The sequence below is a fragment of the Maylandia zebra genome, linkage group LG18, assembly GCF_041146795.1.
Source record: "Maylandia zebra isolate NMK-2024a linkage group LG18, Mzebra_GT3a, whole genome shotgun sequence".
Classification (NCBI taxonomy): domain Eukaryota; kingdom Metazoa; phylum Chordata; class Actinopteri; order Cichliformes; family Cichlidae; genus Maylandia; species Maylandia zebra.
The window spans coordinates 20,787,843-20,805,419 of NC_135184.1; the positions used below are offsets into that span (position 1 = coordinate 20,787,843).

Sequence of the window (17,577 nt, forward strand, 5' to 3'; positions counted from 1 at the left end):
AGGAGGGGCGTGTGTGCCACAGTCAATTCATTGAATGAATAGGTACAAGGGTAGCTCGCAGAATAACTCGCCCAAATCCAGCCGCAACATTGGTACCCAGTCACTCAGAATCACATTTGATTTGAGAGAGGAGTGAAGCCATTCAATAAGCTGAATATGAAAATACCCCAGACCAATTGAATAAAGAACAGAATGCAGAGGCAGACAGACAGAGGAGCGAAGAAGACATGGCATCAGTAAAATGATTTTATATCAGTCCTTCCAGCCGAGTTTTATTCTCTAGCAAATGAAATGAAACCGCCACAGCACACTGAACATGAACCCCTTAGCTAGCAATGCAAAGTGCCAGGACATCACCTCTCTCTCCTCACCTGTTCATTACAGAAGAAGAGCATGGAAAATGATCTCACCTACTCAGCATTACTAAACGTATCTTTATTATTTCTTTCCCCACGCTTTTTTTCCACAGTCGTATAACTTAGAACGGGTCTCATCTGTCACTGACAATCTCCTGTGATGTGACATATTTCCATAAATGAGCAATATTTTTAGTTGTGTTCTACGTCCCCGCTGTTAGACGCCTCACTATAAAGAAACTCTCTGAAATGACATCCTCAGAGATACCTGCCCAGACAAATATGGATATCAGTGGGAGTTGGAGGCTTTCTTACACCCTCTGTGCTGCACTGTGATACCTGCCGGCTGAAGCTGGCCAATGTTCCAGACCTTGGGGTGTGTTGCTGACTAACTCTGGCTAGCAGCCAAGCAGTTTTTAAGTTTGATATGTTTCTGTACTAATGAGAGTGCTTTGAGATGCGTTACTTGGATTTTGTTAGCTTTGCGCAGAGCCTGTTTCTATATCCCTTTTCCTCTGTTCTTTGCGTGCTAGGCTAATTGGCTTCTGCATATTTGTGCAAATGCAATCTCGGCATCTAAATTGTACACTGATGTCATACATTCATTTTTTCACGTGTGCGCTCTTCATTGCGTGTTTTTGCCCACAGCTTCACCCACATCACCCTCCGGGAAAACACTGCGGTGTGGTTTTTTTTTTTTTTTTGTGAGTGGGGTGTCAATGGTGTTTGCAGCACATCTCACCTGAGCACAGGATCAGTGTGGCATCTGCTGTTGGAGCTGATGACTCATCGAGCCCTTGTGGCAAGAAACTTTATGTTAAGACTTGAACGTTTCAATGAATCAAGGTGTCATCTTTTTTTTTCCCCTCCCGGCATTGAGATGGATTATACGTGTATTTGCAAACTGTTATTAACTGTGTGTGCCTCTGAGGTTGCTACATGGTTCGCAGCATTTTTTTTCCTTCTATCTTTACATCCCTCCAAATCCCTCCCTCCCTTCCTCCCTCCATCCCCTTTGGAGCAGATGTACTGTTATTCCTCTACCCTCCCACCTGCTTCACCCACATGCACACTTGCTCTCTGTCTCTCACAAAGCTACATTTCGGTCTAGAGAGAGAAAACTACTGATGAAAAGGAATCGCTCTTTTTTTAATCACACTCTGCGCTCTCATCTCCTCACCCTCATATCCAGCCTTTCTGCTTCACATTTTGCATGCAGCATTGTACTAAGGTGGCAGATGGTTTATTAATTCCTTTACAGACTGAAAATAATCTCATGAATTACTTGATCACACTGCCTTTGGTTTGAGTAGTAATTAGAAAGTTTGCGTGTAGCATTTAACGCACACACATTCAGAATAATAGCTGTTTCTCTTCATGCGTTAGATATCCTTTGAGAAAGTACTTCGCAGGGGTTTTTATTAAAAACTATTTAACTCTTCCACTTTTTCAAAAAACGCTACTTTCCTGCCACATCCTGAGGCACAAATACACAAACCACTGAAGGCCGCTGCTGCTGACTTCAGCCCCTTCAGTATTTTTGCTGTGGTTTCCTCCACGGCACAGGCAGCTGAGTCTTTTAACCCTGCAGCCTTTGGCCTCATTAAGTAGTGTGACCCCAGCAAACAATATCTGCTCACACATGGGTTTAAAAGAAGAGGCTGGACACTTCAAGGATCCACTTATCTTTTTCATTGTCCTGCAGTTTTACCAAAGTTTTAAAGCTCTTGGAATCTTCTTTGAACCTGCAAGTCTTCTCATAATTGTGTTATTACCTGATGAGAGAAAAAAACTGAATTTAGTATTGCTGTAATATAATTTCTATGTTATAATGTGAAAATAATGCAAGTTAAGCTGTTGAGACAACCTCTCAAATTTCTAGCATGACTCCATCCACTGTTCAGTTATTGATGATGCACATATCTGCTCTTTAATGTTTGCAGAGATAGTCAGAGCAATGACACATGTGATCAACCAGGGGATGGCCATGTACTGGGGGACATCACGGTGGTCTGCCATGGAGATCATGGTGAGTGACAGGAAAAGGTATTTACCTTTCCAGGACAGAGTATTTATTTTAAAAATGAATAGGCGTAATAGGTTGATATGCACTCACTGGTCACTTCGATAGTTACACCTTGCTGGGTTAAAACCCCTTTTGTCTTCAAACCTGCCTTCATGGGTGGAATCCAGTGGTTATTTGAGTTACTGTTGACTTCTTTGAAGTAGTCTGACCAGTCCTCTGAGCTCTGGCATCAATAAGGCATTTTTCACACAGAGATCTGCTGCTCACTGGATGCTTTCTCTTTTTGACCTACTCTGTAAAACGTACAGATGGCTGTGTGGGAAAAATCCCAGTAGATTAGAAGTTTCTGAAAAACTCCACCATGCCATGCTCAAAGAAAGTTAAATCACCTCTCTTCCTTATTGTGATGCTCAGTTTGAACTTCAGCTGGTAAGTTTAACAGATCTACATGCTTAATATATTACATTGCTGCCATGTGATTTGGCCGATCAGATATTTGGAGTTAAACAGGTGTATCTAATGAATTGGCCAGTGAGAGTACATCAGGTTCTTTTTAATCCTTGTTATGATTTTTTACCATGAATACAATGAAAAAATCAGACAGAGACATGCAGTGCTCTCTATAAACTTTACTTGCATCACTTTTATGTTTTATATATTTTAGAATAATTTTTTTATTTAAATTTGATTTCATTAATTAATTTATTTACTTGTTTCAATTTCAATGTCCAGTTTAGTTTTGTTTCAGTTCATTTCCAGAGTGGTTTGATTTGTATTGCGTTAAAAATCCGTAGTGTTATCTTGTGGTAACCTCAGTTTTCTTAATCATTAAAAAATGTAAAGAGTGTTTTATCAGGGGCAAAAATTTCCCATTCAAAATAGATATTACAATTTAAATGAATCACTCATTGAAGGTAGTTTTTAAATTAGCTGAAGTCTAAATAAAGAGATGTACCATTTACAATGACTAAAACTATGAAAATATCCTTTATATTTAAAAAAAGAAAATCTTTTAGATAGTTTTGTGAGTACATAACATTGTTTCAGCTATTATCGTTTATAATTTATTTCTGCTAACTTCACACTTTAGTTGTAGCTTTTTGTTTAGTTTTACTGCAGTAACCCTGGTTAGGATGTGCTTGGCTAAAAAGAAAAAATATATAGTGTTGAAACTGACTGACCACTGACTCTGATGATCAGCCTCACATGTGATGTTTTGCATTGTATAAACAAATGTGAACAGAGTTCAGTGACTAAAGTGTCTAAATTTTGTTGTTGTTGCTGAAGCTGTCAGCGCTGTGAAAGATGTGCAGTTTCCTTGTGCTATACAAAGAACAGCGGAGCGATAAAAGTCATTAAATACAAAGAGTCAGTCTTACACATTACCTTATCACTTTCTGCCATCCTCATCATTCTGTCCGCTCCACATTTAGGAAGCGTATTCTGTGGCCAGGCAGTTCAATCTCATCCCACCAGTGTGTGAACAGGCAGAGTATCATTTCTTCCAGAGGGAAAAAGTGGAAACTCATCTTCCAGAGCTCTACCATAAGATAGGTAGGTCTTAAGGAAAATTTTCTGAATATCAAATTTGCCTAATTTGCTTGTTGCTTAATTGTGACTGTGATCTTGCAGGTGTGGGTGTGGTCTCTTGGTCACCTTTGGCCTGCGGGATCATCACAGGAAAGTACGAGAATGGTATCCCAGAATCCTCCAGGGCCTCGATGAAGGTACAGGTTAAATTTGACCTCTGTGGTGCTACATATTTGAACTGATATTGGGGACAATGTCAGTTCAAACTAAACAAACTAAAAGTAGATATGATCATTTCCATTTCACAGTGAGACAGTGTATTTGAGACAGGCCATGTTTAGCTTATCAAAACTAAATAACAGCCAGAATTCTCACAGATGGGAGAATTAAAGATGAAATGAGCCCAAGATTCTCAATTACTCTGAGAACAAAGTTGTCAGGTGGCATCGATGAGAAGTGAAATTCACTTTGTCTATTTAAAGTGGATTATTTAATGGATGCAAACTGCATTTCGTTGCCCTGTACCTGTGCATGTGCAATGACAATAAAGTTGAATTCTATTATTCTATTCTAATTCTAGTCTAAAGATAGATCATTTGCTGCCATCCAGTTCTTTATAGCATTAATGCGGTCCTTAAGGATAATAATTTGGTTACACTCTGGTGTTTAAATGGCATGTACAGGTAGCTATCATCTGCATAACAGACTTCAGAATCACTCAGGATGTTTCCAAGTGGAAGTATATACAAGGCAAAAAAGATAGGCCCCAGGAGTGAACCTTGGGTAGACCGCAAGATAAAGTAGCAAAAGACTGCACAGCACTCAAAGGAGGATACCAGAGGGGAGGTGGGAAGGGGTGCACGTTAGGTTGAGAAAAGAAAAGTGCAGAAGCACCTTATGGTCTCCATAGCAATCAGGATGTTTTTAATTTTTTAATGTTATTTTTTAATTATTATTAATTAATATATTTTGTATTTATGATTAATGAACTTTTTTTAATAGAGTGAATGTTTTATTTGTTTAATGTTTATTTGTGTGTGGGAGCAGTCAACCACATAATGTACGAAATTCCTGCAGGATTAATAAAGTTTCGTTAATTGAGGACACAAAATTAGCGGAAGCAACTGAGAGAGACAGAAAGGGAACAAATCCAGACCTGATCTAGAGATGTTAAGTGAAGTTATACATCAGGATACTATGATCAGCTGTGTCAAAGGCAACAGAAAAATCCAGCAATACAAGAACTGAATAATCATCTGCCTATCTTTGCATGTAAATCTAACACATCTGCTTTCACTGCTCCTGTAGCCATACCAGTGGTTGAGAGAGAAAATCGTGAGTGAGGAAGGGAGAAAACAGCAAGCCAAACTAAAAGAGCTGGCTCATATTGCGGAGAAGCTTGGATGCACTTTGCCACAGCTAGCCATAGGTAACAGATAGCGTCTATTTGTCAAAGCAAATATATGTCTTTGGAAGTTCTTTCTCCTTTGATACCTCATTGCAAGTCTGAGATTTCTCCTTTCTCTGATCTTCAGCCTGGTGCCTGAGGAACGAGGGAGTGAGCTCAGTGCTTCTGGGGTCCTCCAGTCCAAGCCAGCTCACAGAGAACCTGGGAGCCATTCAGGTACAACATCATGTCAGTGTAATCTCTTCATTAGCTGGTCTTGAGGCACTGCGTTATCATGAAGTACTTTTCCTATGTCATGTTCATTTTAGGTGATTCCAAAGATGACAGCAGGCATCGCCTCAGAGTTGGATCATATACTAGGCAACCGTCCACATAGTAAAAGAGACTACCACCATTAGGATGGACATGTTTTAGTGAACTATGCTCCCAAAGCTTATCAAAGCTCACTTTTCACAGCCATGGCACCACAGGGTGTGCCCAAGATGCTTGCGTGTGCGTATGACTATGTATGTGTGTGCGTGTGTGTGTGTTTGTGTGACTATGTAATGTGTTATGCTTTGCTCCTTCAACCAGTACTCATTAGCGTAAAGTGAGCTACTTGACAAAGCATGCATGCTACAGCTAAAGTAGCCAGCCACTGGAGTAAACAAAACAAAGACAAAGGATCCAGTGAGATAATTGCTAGTGTGAAAACTTCTTCCACTCTTACAAACATTGCAGGAGGTGCTGAACCACAAATTCAGAAGAAGCAAAACATTATTTAATTTCAACATACTGTTTGTTGAAATTACTCTCAGTGTAGGTGAAACAAAAACTTAGAGGAATATGCTACCCCATAAGCATCGCATAAAGCTCAGTAAGTACACCAACTGCAAAGCAAAAGAGGATATGTATCAAAATGTGTGCATTACAGAAGTCAAATGTACTAGATGTGTTTTGGAGTGCAAAAAAAATTGGGCCTGGTGTCAGCAAACTGGATGAACAGTCGTGGTTGCAGCTGGAGCTGGTCCGTCATCATGATAAACTGTTTCAGTACTGAATGAACTGAAATTCTGCTCACAGCATTTTTCGCTAATACCATGAGAGCTAATTCTAACAAAAACATGTTTCAAAACATCTGTACAGACTGTTATATATAAATATATATCCTTAATAAGCAGCTATGTCAGAATGAGATTTCTGCCTCTTTATATTTTTTTTTATTTTTTATTTTGGTCAGTTTCACTTATGCAAAAGCACCTCAGAGGGTACTTTCCTACTGCGTCCCTTTGACCCCTTTCAGTTTGTTCTCTGCTGGACTTCCTGTCAGTAGTGATCATGTCCGATTTGTTCAACTTTGTTTTTGTTGTGACTAAAACATTTGTCTATTCTAAGGGGGTGCTTGTGAATTGAACAAACGAAAAGCCATGTAGCTAGTGAAGAGAAAAAATAAATAAAATGAAAAAATGACACCATATGGACCCCTGCAGTAACTGCACCTGGAACTTGCTGAATTTTTGCCCAACTTCTCCCAGATGCCAGCTTTATGTAATGGGATTATCTTTGTTATGTTTGTTCAGACATGTACTTTGGTGTTGTTCATCAGATACATGAAAATAAAAAAAGTTAATCATTCTGGGGTGATACGTTTTAAATGTATATAATTATTTTTCTATTGATGTTATGGATGCCTTAGGTTTTTTTGAACAAATGTGAATACATCAAATATTGTTCCCTTACTTAGAATATAAACTGCAATTTAAACAAAATATTCTCATGCTTCTGCTGTTTTGTTTGTTTTGTTTTGTTTTAGTTATTTATGTATTTATTTGCCCTTAGCGTAAATTTAGATTTTCTCGCTTTATATTAAAATAATGATAATATTTTCCCTCTAGAAATTGCATGAGCTTTAATTTACTCATTCATTTACAGTATTTTATTTCTTTTATTTTATTTGTCATGCTAATGCGATTTTCCTGTTTCCAGAGGAGGGAAGCCATTCTTCGATTCTGTGTGTGTTTGTGTGCGATTACGCGGAAACAACATGTGTGTATGTGTATGTATATGTATATATATATATATATATATATGTATATGTATGTATGTATATATATATATATATATATATATATATATATATATATATAATTTATTTATTAATCCCTCGGGTGGGTTCCTCTGGGAAATTCGGTTTCCAAAAAAGCACAGCACAGACAGAGTTACAGAATATTATATATATATAAATACAAAGACATATATAGATAAATTATACAAAGGGGATAAATAGGAATAAAATAAAAATAAAAATACAAGTGAATTGCACATTTCAAGTACGGAGTCTATTGCACCGTTGATTATTAACAAAAAGTATTGCACAAAAGGTAATTGCACAGTGAAGTGAAGAGGCACTACAGCTTAGTTGTTCCCCCCTCCTTTGTCCTCCTGTCTCCCCTCCCTCTCCCCTCCAGAGAGGAGTTAAACAGTCTGATGGCGTGTGGGACGAAGGAGTTTTTAAGTCTGTTGGTTCTTGTCTTTGGGAGAAGCAACCTGTCACTGAACAGACTCTTCTGGTTGTTTATGGCCGTGTGCAGAGGATGCCCAGCATTGTCCATAATGTCCAGCAGTTTCTTTAGTGTGCTTTTCTCTACCACTGTCACCAGAGTGTCCAGCTTCATGCCGACCACAGAGCTAGCCCTCCTGATCAGTTTTTCCAGCCTGGATGAGTCCTTCTTTCTATATATATATATACATAGAGAGAGAGAGAGAGAGATATCTATATGTGTATATGTATGTGTGTGTGAGAGAGAGAGAGACCGTTTACGTGAAGCCCTTTATTTCGGTTAATCACACTCCACTTGAATGCAGCAGTAATTATTTTTGCGTGACTGTGCTGCCATGGTAACAAAGGCGGGCTGTTCCGGGTTAATTATCCAATGAACTTTTCCTGGTTCGTAGCTGGACGTTTGATTGGCTCCAGAAGACGTCCTGAAATCATCTACTCCACTGACGCTTGAAGCCCGCGGTTTACAAAAGACATTGTTGCATTGAGCGAAATAATATCACGTTAATAAAATGTACTTTTAACCGAGGCTGACTTGCTTAGATGCTGACGTCGACTCCGGGTATAGCCTAAAACGTCGGTAATTTAACACAAATCAGAACTGACCGTGCAGCAGTGAAATTGTTAGCAGCGCTAACAATTTCATTGCTAACTTGCAGTAGCAAGTTAGCAAATGGCTAGTTAGCCACAGTGCGCAGTGCAGGTAACGTTACCTTGTCAACTGGCATTAACTCAAACAGCCGTGCCTAACAACTAGGAAACGAGCTGAGGTGAGTCTTGAATGCTGCAGTATCTGAGCAGCATAGATATTATCAATAAATCATGTCCTGTTGCATAAACTGCAAAGTTAGCCTATGATATTAAGCTGTAATTGCGACAACCACTAATTCTCTGTCATTTATACTTGAGTCAGCTATTCTCAACGCGAGCTACAAAACAGCAACAATGTCGCTGTCAACTGAGAATCGTTTTGCGGCTTCGGGAAGCGTCGTTGTTAAAGGACAAACTATTTGTGTGGTTCCCGACTTCTCGTCTGGTCACCTGGAAGATGACTTTGACCTGAACAGGTCTTACCCGTGTACTCGCAGACCTCTGTACAAGGAGAGGCTTTTAGCCTTTCAGCGTCGTTATGATCCGGCTTCCCTGACAGGTAAATTTCAGCAGTGTTGATTACAACCAACAGAAATGCTGCGCTAATAAATTCATCTCAAGTCAGTTTTGATATGACGCCCCCACCCCCATCACTGACGGTTTTGATTGGCTTGTGTTCTTAAACTAAGGGGAATAAATTGAATTTAAATCAGCTTATAACACCACTTTTTCCTACAGGTGATCATTTTGACATTGGATCTTCTGTGGCCACAAAAAACCGCCAGATGTGTAGTTTGCTTCCATCTTCTCAAGCTGGTTCCTTGCCACACTTGTCTACTATGTCAGAGAGAGAGGAGATGCTCTTCAGTCAGCTAATGTCTGGTGACTTTGGCCTGCCGGGGTATCCCTCTGCCTTCAACCCAAACAAAGTCATTCTAACTGTCAACCATAAAACTAAAAAGGTACTGTGTTGTTGACTTAATGTGGAGGGAGGTTTCTTTGCAGCACAGGATAACCAGCATTTCAACTGTATGAATTGCTTACTTTATTAATTATTTATTTATTTTAATTTCAGGTTTTGTCAGCAAATGAACAAGCCTGCAAGCTGTTTGAGTGCGCAACTGAAGAGCTCATTGGAAAAAAGCTGCCCTCCCTCTTAAAGAAAACCAGTCAGGTCCTGGAAGAAGCACTGGAAGAGGATTTTCCACTAGTCGATGGGACTGTTGTAGCAGCGTCTGGAAAAGTGGTATGAAATTACTTAAAACAGCATGAGCCATTGAGTCAGATTTCTTTAATCTACACCATAGATTTATTCATTTCATTTGTTTTGGGGTTTTTTTTTTTTCTTTGTTTGTTTGTGTTTTGGCAGGTGGATGCCCTGACTTTATCTGGAGAAATGCCAGTGTCTGTGTACACCTACAGACAATCACAGAATGAAGAGCACCTCCTCCTCGTGATGGAAAATGTAGAAAGGATGTCTTCCTTTTTGTCCTTCTCAAGAGATGTAAGTACACCCTTATTTAGCATTCTTTTACAAATGTAAAGTAATGCCTAGCCATAGACGTGTACATTTGTCACTTTCAGGGCAGAATCCTAACCTGTGATTTGGCATTTGCCCATCTCCATGGATACCATCATCCCGAGGAGTTAAAAGGAGTTTTTGTGAAGGAGCTAATCCCCTCTTTACAAATCCCCCTCCGCAGTCATGCACTGCCCAAAGTAAGCACACTTTTCAACTGTTCTGCTCAGCTAAGGAAAACTCGGGATTTTAACCTCTGCTTCCGAGACCCTTTTTATCAATGTGCTGCTCTGACATTTTGGCAGAATGGATAAGAAGAAAATTATATCCCTTTTTAAATATTTCTGTAGTACAATTTTTTTTCTATCTGCTTTCAGATGCTGAGGGTTCAGCGAGTGTGTGGTAGAAGCAGAGAAGGTGCAGCAGTCCCGCTGTGTGTTAAACTTCAAGGGGCGGTGCAGTGTGGGAAACCCCAACACCAGCTTAATGGGACTGGCTACATATACCTCAATGACAGCCTTGAAATGTCATCCTCATCAGGTAGTTGGCTTAAATTGTAGGACAAAGCTATGACCAATAGATTAAAAACACACTCACTGTTGTGCACCCAGTGGGTGTGTGGGTTATGCACCCACACACTGTGTTGTGCTGTACACTCCAATTAACATTTAAACTTCTTGCAGTCCAATAGAGGTGTAGGTTTTACATTTTGGGGCTTTTCCTGGACAATTTAAAGTTGGAAATGTACTAATATGGCCCTTACAGATCAGATGTGGTGCTTGCATTGACAGCTTTCAGGCAGCTTTAATGTTAGTGGCCTTTTTCATGCCGTGTCTGTGTCCACTATAGTGAACACCTGTTGTTTAGTATCCTCAAGTCTGATGTTTGTGTTTTAAGGCAATAAATTCACTAATACCCCCCCACCCCATGTCATCTGCTTTTATATATCACTTATGCTTTCTTTAACTAATTGTGCACTTTGAACGTACGCTTGGACTTTCACAGACGTCAATGTGGACAGCACTGTCAGCCCAGCCCTAGAATACTCTGGAACAGTTTGGGTGTTTGCTCCTGTCAGCGGTCTCCTTCTGCTCCACACTGATGGTTCTATCATCAGCATCCACAGCCACCTGGCCCTCAGTCTGTTTGGCTACAGCAAGGACGAGCTGCTGGGGAAGGTCAGCCAATGTAACCACTGAACGTGGATGTTTGGACTGAGGACCATCCAATCCTCATAGATATTGCTGTTTTGTTATCTATAGAACATCACTTTCCTGATGCCCGGTTTCTATGGGTGGATGTCGGACTCGGACAGAAAGACCAGATCCTTCTCTGATTCTCATGCAAAGGCCTCTAAAAGTCCTGCAGCATCCAGGATATCAGGAAAATATGGTGAGTGTTGGAATATGTAAGGTACTTATTTTTACCTGTCATGCAGTATTATTTGTTTGCACTGTGCATCACTTAATAGTTTCTTATTTCAATTTTAGACCCATCCTCACTAGTGGCAGGAGACATGGCCATGGTGCACCGAGCAGCTCTGGAAAGGACTTCAGCAGGGAGAGGCAGGATCTTCACTGGCACCAGCATGATGCTGGATAAACAGGGCAGCGCTCTGTCTGCCCTCTCCCCTCCTGCAGTCACCTCAACACGTGTGGTTACGTAAGTACGCGGGCACATTAAAATCGTCCAGCTCACAGGCTCCGTGATTTTAATGTGTATCAATGATTTTATCTGGTAAGTCATATCCGAGGCTTTTAGTAGCCTTGGATATGATGGTGATTAATTCTGACAGGAGGTTTTATGCCAGCAGATATTCAAATTCACTGTAGACTTTAAACAGAGTGGGTTTGTGTACTCTGAAATGCTGGACAGACAAAAGCTGCTGTTGCGACAATCAGGTGCCTTAAAGCCGCAGGCTGCATGTATATTTAATGTGCTTTGCAGTAAATCTGGAAGCACTCCAACTCACTGGTCAAGCCTGATGGTCTCACTGTGTCTCCAACTACTCAATAGACACTGAAACACTAATTACATTTTCCCCAGTTAGATCAGCTGTGACTGCTCATCGTTTCTGTCCTTTCTGCTGTTATTGTTTTCCCCCCTAAAACTTGTATCTGAATTGGACTCGTAAAGCTTTTGTGACTGGAATGTTTTCCCCAAATTTCACAGTCATGAATGATTGTGATGCTGGAATATCTCAGTGTGGGTTAAGTGTGTTAAAAGGCCTCTCGTTTGCCATCTGTTGGACAAATAATGTCACAGCATGCCTGGTATTTAAAAAATAAATTTAAAAAAAGTAGAGATTTCTAATATCGTGCCTCTTATTTAGAATTTGAAGAAATAGTAATGCATCGTTAAGTTGTTCCAACTGAATATTATTGTTTACCAACCTTTTATACAAAATATGTATTTCAGTACTGAGCTTTTATTTAAGCTAAGCATTTACAATTTACAGCATGCAGATAGAAACTTGCATAAGTCCTAAATCTTCAGCCTGTGGGGGAAATAAACAGGCAAAGACTTATTCACTCACTAAAAATGTAACTGCAGAGACAAATTAGCTGGGAGTTAAGGCATTCGTTCTTGTATATGCTATTACCAGTGCTTGTAAGGTGAAGTGCTTTGTGTTTTACACTTGCACCAACCCCAAAAAACAAGACATCCACAGCATAGATTGCAGTTTTGCGTATACATTTTTGATTTCCTAGGAGAGACTTCAGATACGTTTTCAGTAAATATTTTGCCACTGGAGTTTGCCTGTAGCTTTCTTGTGTTGGCATGGAAAGAAAAGAATTGGATTGAAACAGCCCGTCTTTCCTCAGGGCCAATAACACTGCAGAGCTGATGGAAGAAGCAGCTCAGGTAGCACCATGCTGTAGTCAGATAGACAGTGTGGATACTACTCAGGCACTCCTCAAGACATTTACCTGGGTGGAACTTCCAGATGACGACGCCTGCCGCTCTGTTCCCACTGAACCATCGCACCAAAAGAGAGAACAGCAGCCGGGCAGTGAAGTTCAGAAAAAAGATGAACCCGCCCCTGAGAATATCCCAGGTGTGACGTAGCTCTGCTGATGTTTTCTTTACATAAATGGAGCTCCGCTATAAATACAATGTACAATGAATGTTTTTCTTGTTCTGTAGACTGTCCTGCTGGGAATGAACATGCTGTTGATAAGATTAACGACAAACCTCCTGATGTAGGAAAAGATCACCGTTCATCTGCCTCTGTGCTTGAGGAATCTAGCTTTGAAGTAATCTCAATGGAGAGCCGGTGAGGAGAGATATTTTTCAGTTATGTGGGTAAGATGAGGCCCTGAAAGCCTCTGACGTGCCTGGTTGAAACTTCAAAGAATCTAAAGATGCTAATGAGAATGTCAGCGCTCGCAGTTACGTATATCATACTTTAAAATATTGCACAATGGCAGGAAGAAACAGACAAGTTTCAGCCTGTAGCTTAGAAATGCTGTCTCATTCATATTTTTGGCGTCTTTAGTGGGTCGGCACCTTTTTCAATTGTATAAGCCTTTTCAATTGAGTATGCTTCCTTTTTGTTTAGTTAGACTTCAAAGAAAACTGGAAACATTCATTTCACATATCATTTGCTATACTAACACCTGGATGTGTTTCTCTGTGTTTTTAATACAGTATTTGATTCCACTGTCAAACTTTTATTCATTTCTTTCCTTATTTCAGCTTTAGACGTTTCCTTCCTTTATGAATATATTTTTCATGTATTCATGTAACAATGTTTTGGTTTTTCTAATTTAATTTCCTAGGTCTTCTTCTGGCTTCTGTGAACACGGTGGTTCTGATCCAGCCCAAGCAGTGGACTCAGCCAGTATCTTTCTGGACCTAAACAGCAATGGTGATCTAGTTAGCCGGGCCCTAGCGGAGCTAGACCTGGGCGGTAATGTAGAGCTGCTCAGTGGTGGAGGAGGCAACAATGACGCCCCACACTCTGTGGCATCATGCGATACAGCTGAGCTCCTGCGGACTCCCTCCCCATGCATGGTGCTGTCTGACCAGGAAGCGGAGCCCAGTGAGCCTGGGGACGTTGCTGCTGTGGAGGCCAGAAACAAATCACCTGAAAAACTTGAAAAGCATAAGGATGAGCAGGTTCACTGGGAAGCTGTCTCTGCAATTCATCAAGGAAAGGGCCAAGAGGGCTGTGAACAAGTGAATACTGGGATTCAGTCACTAGCAGATATGCCTGCCACATCTACTCCCAAGAAACAGAAGGTGTATGGACACAACCAGTCCTCAGAAACCACATGTATAGTGGAGGGGCAATTTGAAGGAAGTGGATACCACAGAGACGGCACAAGAATAGGTTGGTGTTAAACTGTTTACTGTACTTTAGATTCCTCCTAAAAATCAAATGCAAAGCAACAAGTATTTTTCTCTGCTTGTGTGCAGATGTGCTGTGTGATGTGTGCGGGACAAACCTCCCAGACGGAAGCTCCATTTTCTGCATGTGGATGTGCAGACTCAGCCAGCAGGGGGCGATGTCACAAACGGATCAATCACTGCACGACCAAACAGCAGGCAGTCTAGGAGAGGTCAGTGGCTGTAATGATCTTAAGTCTAGGTCAATAAAGCATGGATTTTATCTTATTTATATTTTAATGTAAACTTCATTAGAGGCGGTTGTGTTTGTAACTTGGTGATCATTTACTCGTTTCTTCATGAAGAGGATTGGTGAGGCCAGTCAGGGGGAAGCATTGCGCTCCACCATGGACCTCGAGCAGTCTAAAGCCTGTGATGGACAGTTTGAAGAAGAGTACAAGCCGATCAAAGCTGTTGGTAAAGGAGCCTTTGGATTTGTCTGGAAGGCAGAAAGGCGCTGCGATGGGCAAGAAGTAAGAAAAATATTTGGTGGGGGGGGGTGTTGTTGTTTGTATATGTAGTTTTTTTTGTTTTGTTTTTTGCAGAAGATGACTTTATGACCTACTTTAAAAACCTACAGGTGATTGTGAAGTTCATCAGCAAGGCCAGAATAGTGAGCGACTGCTGGGTAGACGACCCAATGTTAGGGCGAGTGAGCCAGGAGATCGCCATACTGACCCGAGTGACGCACCATAACATCGTTAAGGTCGCCGTGCGGTTTGCATCACATGACCCTGTCGCAAAAGTTTCCAAAATAATGTGTTTTAATCGTGAACTGTGTTGCTTCACATCATACACCTGTGTTGGTGTCACTAGGTGCTGGAGGTGTTTGAGAATGGGAGTTACTTTCAGATGGTGATGGAGAAACACGGAGATGGTTTGGACCTTTTTGAGTTTATAGACATGCAGCCGAGGCTCGATGAGCCCCTTGCCAGCTACATATTCAGACAGGTACACGCACAGCCAGAAAAATACAACCGTGTCAGGCGAGTGGGCTCATAAATGTGACATGAAGTATTGATTTGTTCTTTGTTAAAATGCAGCGTCTGTCTCTTCGCAGATTGTGGCAGCTGTCTTCTATCTGAGGACCAAGAACATCCTTCACAGGGACATAAAAGATGAGAACATCATAATTGACACATGTTTTCACATTCGACTGATAGACTTCGGCTCTGCTGCTATAATGACTCCTGGGAAGCTCTTTTATCATTTCTGTGGCACCCTTGAGTACTGCTCCCCAGAGGTGCTACAGGGAAATCCGTGAGTATACACTATCTGTTAATTCTTTTTCCTCTTTTTTTTTTTTAATGTATTTTATTAAATAGCATCCTTCTGTTTAAAGAAGTCACTTAAATTATTGAATCTGAATGCAGAGTCTAGTTAAGAGTTATTTTTACAGTCCTAGATTACATTTATGACCCATTGAACTCATGAATTGAGCTCTAGAGTATACAATTTTGAGAATATGCCATCAGCACTGAATTAACTTGCTAATAATTGTAGGCTTCTCTCATAAGTGGGCTTCTTTTTGTAGCTATGAGGGTCCAGAGCTGGAGATGTGGTCTCTGGGGGTTTTGCTCTATACGTTGCTTTTCAGCGAGAATCCCTTCTGTGACGTGGGTGAGATCCTGGATGCCAAACTAAATCCCCCGTATCATCTCTCTCCAGGTACACAGCAGCTGGTTGTGATTTCACAAAATATGATCCTTTGAGTTTATAGAGACAATTTTGTCCAGTCAGATTCTGAAGTTTTTCTGTGTATTCTCTCAGAGCTGGATGATGTATTACACGGGCTGCTTGACCCTAACCCAACTCACAGAATGGACTTAGACCAGCTGCTGCTGCAGTCCTGGATCAGTCAGCCCATTTCTCTATCAGAGTACACCTGGGCAGAGGTGGTTCCTGAAAATCTGAGCTGCTGTGAGTACTCTTAAATGGTACTGTTGGACTAGTAGATGCCAGACTTTTTCTGATATTCCACACCTCAGGAGATGGAAACAGTTTATCCCGTACACCTCTTAATACTCATCACTCTGCAACAATAAAATAAGTGCATAAGCATCAGGCCACTTTGATATTTTTTTTCCCCTTGAAATGTAATACAAATTCAACTTAGTTTAACTTCATATTTTTCCTTTTCCACCTGCACCACAGTTTGAGAACCTCGTTGACAATCATTAGCTATGTTTTAATGTACTGGGGCCTCTGATCTTTTTATCAGGTTTACCGCAGCACCAAGAATCCAGTCCTAAGGCGTACATCGGGCAGAGCTCATTTTCAGGCGGTGGGGATGACACTCTGCCTGAGGATGACGAGGAGGAAGATGAGGACGAGAGGTTGGAGATCGCAGCCCTGAAATCGGAGCTGCATAAGTACCTCGTTGAGGATTAAAGACTCTGCTTAAACAAAGTGAAGCCTTCATGCGAACTGTCAAATCAACTTTTTTTTTATCTGGAGTCACTGAACAAAGATATAAATGTTGAAGAAAAATGAAGTGTGCCTCAGTGATGGGACGCTGCTGTCGGGACTAAATATGAGACAAACAGACTTCTGACTTAATCATGGGTCGGTCACACTGTGCTTGTTTCTGTGTTCAGGATGTAATGTTTTATTTATCTTTTTGCAGTTTGAGGAAAAATTAAAGCAGCAAAAAAAAAATTTGTGACAGTTTAAAGTATCACCCAGCTTTACTACAAAAACACACAACTATAAGCTGTTACCTCAGAGAAATCACACAAACTCATTAAAGTTAAAGAAACTCTTGATCCGGCTTTTTTTTTTTTTTTTTTTTTTTTTTTTCTTTAAATAATGGGCAATTTATATTCATAGTTTTATTCTTGTATATTTTAATTAAAAGTGTAAGAATATCTGATATTTATCTATTTATTTTTATACATCAATAAATGTATTGCCACAAGCATGTTCTCTTCAGTCAGGTAACTGCTACTTAAATTTATATCCAAAACACTAAATGACTGCAGTACTTGTTGGGGACACATTTATTAGGTTCCCAGCTGGTGTTAAAGCTGCCAGATTAACAGCTGCTGTTATTTACAGGCTGCCACTTCCTTCACAGACTTTCACGTTATTTCAAAGTAGAGAGGAGGGTGGTACTGCAAATATTTCATCATGAGTACCTTACACTAGCTACAGACTGTCAGCTATCCCAATAAAGTTGAAGATTTATTTTCACTGTGAAGTGAAGATAGGACTTCC

The 17,577-nt window shown here is 40.5% G+C and overlaps 2 protein-coding genes across 4 annotated transcripts in view; both read left to right on the forward strand.

Moving 5' to 3' along the window:
* The window catches only part of kcnab1b (potassium voltage-gated channel subfamily A regulatory beta subunit 1b), a 43,790-nt gene extending 36,855 nt beyond the window's left edge, over positions 1–6,935 (forward strand). For all 3 annotated transcript variants that reach the window (XM_012916683.3, XM_004542582.3, XM_014412255.3), the window contains 6 exons: positions 2,300–2,385; positions 3,816–3,936; positions 4,015–4,109; positions 5,221–5,341; positions 5,448–5,536; positions 5,629–6,935. In XM_012916683.3, coding sequence (XP_012772137.1) covers positions 2,300–2,385; positions 3,816–3,936; positions 4,015–4,109; positions 5,221–5,341; positions 5,448–5,536; positions 5,629–5,718 — 602 coding nt within the window. In that variant the 3' untranslated portion in view covers positions 5,719–6,935. The remainder of the gene's footprint in view (positions 1–2,299; positions 2,386–3,815; positions 3,937–4,014; positions 4,110–5,220; positions 5,342–5,447; positions 5,537–5,628) is intronic.
* Positions 6,936–8,211: 1,276 nt separating this feature from the next.
* pask (PAS domain containing serine/threonine kinase) lies at positions 8,212–17,124 on the forward strand. The gene is made up of 21 exons (XM_004542581.2): positions 8,212–8,629; positions 8,773–9,009; positions 9,189–9,412; positions 9,526–9,696; positions 9,820–9,954; positions 10,035–10,169; positions 10,347–10,509; positions 10,975–11,147; positions 11,232–11,361; positions 11,460–11,631; positions 12,795–13,027; positions 13,117–13,246; positions 13,752–14,305; positions 14,392–14,534; positions 14,667–14,834; positions 14,942–15,067; positions 15,178–15,312; positions 15,422–15,621; positions 15,896–16,029; positions 16,132–16,281; positions 16,583–17,124. The coding sequence occupies exons 2-21, from the start codon at positions 8,805–8,807 to the stop codon at positions 16,750–16,752; spliced, it is 3,651 nt and encodes a 1,216-aa protein (XP_004542638.1). The 5' UTR covers positions 8,212–8,629; positions 8,773–8,804; the 3' UTR covers positions 16,753–17,124.
* The last annotated feature ends 453 nt before the right edge of the window (positions 17,125–17,577 follow it).

Bases quoted from the DNA above. Each gene is read 5' to 3' on its own strand.
- pask (XM_004542581.2), top strand. From the start codon at position 8,805: ATGTCGCTGTCAACTGAGAATCGTTTTGCGGCTTCGGGAAGCGTCGTT. The intron at 9,955-10,034 runs GTAAGTACACCC...TGTCACTTTCAG, and splicing joins TTTTGTCCTTCTCAAGAGAT to GGCAGAATCCTAACCTGTGA. The intron at 16,282-16,582 runs GTGAGTACTCTT...TCTTTTTATCAG, and splicing joins TCCTGAAAATCTGAGCTGCT to GTTTACCGCAGCACCAAGAA.